Source organism: Tarenaya hassleriana, unplaced genomic scaffold, assembly GCF_000463585.1.
Source record: "Tarenaya hassleriana unplaced genomic scaffold, ASM46358v1 Cleome2, whole genome shotgun sequence".
Classification (NCBI taxonomy): domain Eukaryota; kingdom Viridiplantae; phylum Streptophyta; class Magnoliopsida; order Brassicales; family Cleomaceae; genus Tarenaya; species Tarenaya hassleriana.
This window is the reverse complement of record NW_010965372.1, coordinates 7,593,702-7,598,059: the sequence shown is the minus strand read 5'-3', so window position 1 is coordinate 7,598,059 and position 4,358 is coordinate 7,593,702. Positions and strand designations below refer to the sequence as shown.

General features: G+C 44.5%; 1 protein-coding gene across 1 annotated transcript; it reads left to right on the top strand.

The window, feature by feature from the left end:
- Positions 1-3,277: 3,277 nt before the first annotated feature.
- Positions 3,278-3,795, top strand: LOC104813350. Its single transcript, XM_010540908.1, has 2 exons — positions 3,278-3,393; positions 3,435-3,795. The coding sequence occupies exons 1-2, from the start codon at positions 3,278-3,280 to the stop codon at positions 3,793-3,795; spliced, it is 477 nt and encodes a 158-aa protein (XP_010539210.1).
- The last annotated feature ends 563 nt before the right edge of the window (positions 3,796-4,358 follow it).

The following is a 4,358-nucleotide window of genomic DNA, read 5'->3' as shown; positions in this document are numbered from 1 at the left end:
AAGATTACCTCGCCCTCTACACGTATCCACACCTCGGGATGGATTCCAACGATTGGAACTTGTCTGCTAGGACCCGAATCTACTATTTGGTATATTGCTTCGAGAAAACAAGACTTCAATCACTTCTTAGAACCATTTGGATCTCACCAAAGTCTATCGAAGTTCTCAAAGTCGACTCTCTTAATTAGGGTTTTAATCTCCTTCTTATAAAGTGATTTTACCCTAATTTCGGTTTAATTTTCGGAAAACCGGAACCCGGAACGGACGGTCCAGAAAAGCACTGGGACCGTCCGTTCCAGTGTGTAGAACGGACGGTCTGCCTAAAACGTGGACCGTCCGTTCCACCACGTAGAACGGACGGTCTGCGTGCTAACGTGGAACGTCCGTTCTAGTCTCCAGAACGGACGGACCACACGTCTGGACCGTAGGGTCTGGACCGTCCGTTCCGAACCTTTCGGTCCGTCCGGTCTGGACCCTTCCGCCTCGGTTTTCCGTCGTTTTCTCTCGTGTATTCGTCCTTCCCTGCGTGTGTGACCCTGTAGGCTCATTCGACATAGCAGTATAACCTGAAATCCCTATTTCGGGTATACAAGTCATAGGCGGTCTCTAGCAAGACACTATGACTACCTATCTCGAATAGAGTTGGTTCGTGATCTTACGAACACCAGTGATGATTCTGGCTGATGATCCTTTTGTATCGCGATATCATATGTCGAACATAAGGCATGGACCAGCCACCTTATCTGATTCGACTGCTTTCTCGTTCACTGAGTTCGACTGTCTGAAATAGACGACGTTCGTCTATAGTGCGGCCACACATTTCCACAGTCTCGCTCCCACCGAGGGGCCCAGCGATATCTCTCTCTTTTACGAGAGGTACAAATCCCGTCTTGACTATCTACAATCCAGTACATGATTCGTTTCGTACCTGATACACGCCTTTATAGTCCTCCTGTTACGCAGGACGTTTGACGTAATCAAAGCACGCAACTCCTCATGTTGGATTCCGTAAATATCTCAGGTCTTAGGATCCAATCATGGAACCGTCATATGAGATTCTAGTCATGACTCTAGTCCATGTGACAATCTCATGCGGGTCAATCCAGTATTCCATTCTCCAACGAATACCTATGATAGTGATCGTATCCAATACCTATGATCATCTCTGTGATCATCAATCACAGATCATACTAGTCTTATTATGTTGTTATTCCCATAACGACACAAGACTAGGGAGTTTGTATCATTCATAATGACACATGGATTTCATAACAGATCTAGCATGCAAGAACATGTAATGAATAAAATACTCTCATAAAAAGTATCAATACATCGAATGTATCTGAACAAAGCTCATAATCAGTACATCATAGAGCACTAAACCAACACAACCATTCACCTAGATTGGCACGATCAAGTTTTTGGCGCCGTTGCCGGGGATTGAGATTCAGTCTTGGTGTCGGTTAGATTCTACTTTTCCACCACCATCTACTTTATTTCCACCATCATCAGATTCCCTTCTTTCAGGAACCGAAACTCTGGTTCTTTCGGTTTATAACCAGGAGCTGTGGAAGTCAAACTCTACTTCCTCCTGACCCAGAAATCGAAAGAACTCTTCAACTCCTAAGGCAACGAAGGAGATTGGAAACAATGGAAGACAACAGAAATGTTGACGACCATCCTGCGCAAAACGCTGCTCACCGAGAGCAGTCGAGCGAAATGAAGCGCTTACTTTTGGAGATTATACTGCTCCAAAGCATACTCCACTACTTTCTTGTATTCGTAGACTGGAAAACGGGCGAACCCGCCTCGATTTATAACCGGCCTTTATCCAGATGCTATACAGAAGTGCTTTTAGAGGTAACTCTACTGAAGACCCGAACTTGCATCTAACTCAGTTCAAATCTCTCTGTCAGTCCGTCAGAGTTGCGAACGAAGTCTTGACTGAGGAAGTGCTACTTCTTGCTTTCCATTTCTCTTTATTGGGAAAAGCACTCGAATGGCTCTACACTCTGCCAGCAGACTCGATCCATACTTGGGATCAACTTGCTGATAAATTCATGAACAGATTTTTCCCTGCTCATAAGACCCAACTTGCGAAGAACAAGATTAATTCATTCTCACAAGAACATGGTGAATCCTTGGGTGAGGCATAGGAACGATTCAAGGAGTACCAAAGAGCATGCCCTCATCATAATTTCGACAGATACTACCTTTTGTCAACTTTCTTGAACGGATTGAGGGATGAGATAAGGTTCTACATTAGTTGCACCAGCGGAGGTAGCCTTCAGAAGCTAACCTTTGACGAGTTGGAAGAATTAATCGAGCGTATGGCCAGCGATAGGACCACCCCGACTGAATTTTCATGAAAAAGAGGTAATGTAGAGAATGTTAGTGAAGTACATTCTCTCCAGGCCGAATTAGTTGAACTGAAGATGCAGATCTATTCATCGAACCGTAGTGCTTTAGGAAAATCATCGGATCAGTTCAGTGGGGACCAGTCCATGTTCTCACAAGGACAAGGGGTTAAAGATGTTAACTATGTTGCCAACAATCCTTATTCCAACACTTACAACCCTGGCTGGAGGAACCATCCTAATTTCTCTTATAAGAGCAACAATTACCAAAATGCTCCTCAAGAAAACAGGAACCGAATGTTCCAAAATGCAGGACCATTCCAAGGTCAAACTTTCCAACAGAGGCCTCAACAACAGTTTCAAGGATACCAAGGGTATCAAGGAAACCAGCAGTTTAGAGGTCAACAACAGCAACCTCAACAAAAGTTGGATCAGACCCCCGATATCAAGTCGATGCTCGAGACGCTCCTGCAAGGACAAGCGTCTATGAGTAACACGATGCAAGGGATGGTCACCGAGCAAAGTGATTTAAAGAAGCAAATCCAAGGGATAGAGTCTCATGTCAAGCTTCTAGATAACCAGGTCGCGCAACTCGCAGCTAAGCCTAGTAGGACACAAGGCACTTTACCTGGTAAACCTGAACCGAACCTTCGTGAGCAATGTAATACTATCTATGCGAATGAGAACGAAACTTACAGAACAAGGAGAATCGTTGCTGAACAAAGAAGAGCTTATCTAGAAAGGCAAAGAAATCTGATCGTAGAGGAACCGGAGGATGTATACATTCTGTCACCTCCACGATCACCTCCTATACCGTTCCCACAGTGACTATAACGTACTTCGCAAGAGTAGACGGCAAGCTCACGAAGTTCGCAGATATGTGGGAAAAGATGGAAATCGCCCAACCCCTACAAGAGGCGATGGCGCAAACACCATCTTATGAGAAATTTCTTAAAGACACACTCGTTAAGAAGGAGAAATTAGAAGAAGAACCAGTAATCCTGCTGTACTGCAACAAAACCTACCAGCCAAGATGGTAGATCCATAAAGTTTTTCTATACCCTGTCAACTGGGCAGCGTCTCTATTCCTAGTGCACTGTGCGACTTGGGAGCGAGTGTGAGTCTATTACCAAAGACCACATATGACAAGCTGAACGTGGGTGAACTGAAACCCACTAAGATGATTTTGCAGCTGGCAGATAAGTCAGTGAAAGCCCCCCTTGGGACTTTAGAGGACATACCACTTAAGGTTGAAAACGTTTACGTTCCGATCGATTTTGTGGTTACTGATATGGATAACAGAAATGATGAATCAGTCATCTTAGGACGTCCATTCCTTAACACTGTTGATGCCGTAATTCATGTCCCGAAAGGATGCATAGAGATGCATAAGGAGATGAGGACATTGAATTCAAGCTGGAACCAAAGCCAGAACTGACTAAGGAAGAAAATGCACGGTCATTGACTATTCCGAAAGAACCGCCTGGTAAACCGGAAAAATAATTTCTACAGATGAAGGATAAGGGCAAAGAAATTGCCTATAACGGAGACGTCTACATCCTACCAGTGGCTAATTCCGTAAGCTCGGAAGCAGAGAACGAGATAAAAGTCAAACCCGAATCCCTAATGATGACGTCTAAGGAGAAACACAACGAAAAGGTTCCGCGAAAGTAGAGCATCACGCTAAAAATTCCTGATGTTGGATTAGGAATTCAGGTTAAACCGCCAGATCCAATCCCTGATTCCACGAGCGGAACCGATTGTAAGTCAAAGCCAATTGTGTGCACTAGCGCAGTGTACATACCCCCGGGATGGCGGGGAGTAAACCAATTCTGTCCAACGCGACCACCAGATCACTGAAAATGAGAGGGTCAAGCTGGTAACCTTAAATTAGTGCTTCACGGGAGGTAACATGTGCGATTGCATTGCATTAGCACGTTTAATTTCATGCATCACGAGCATATATTGCTAGAAAAGGACCTAAAGTGATCGGGAAGGAGA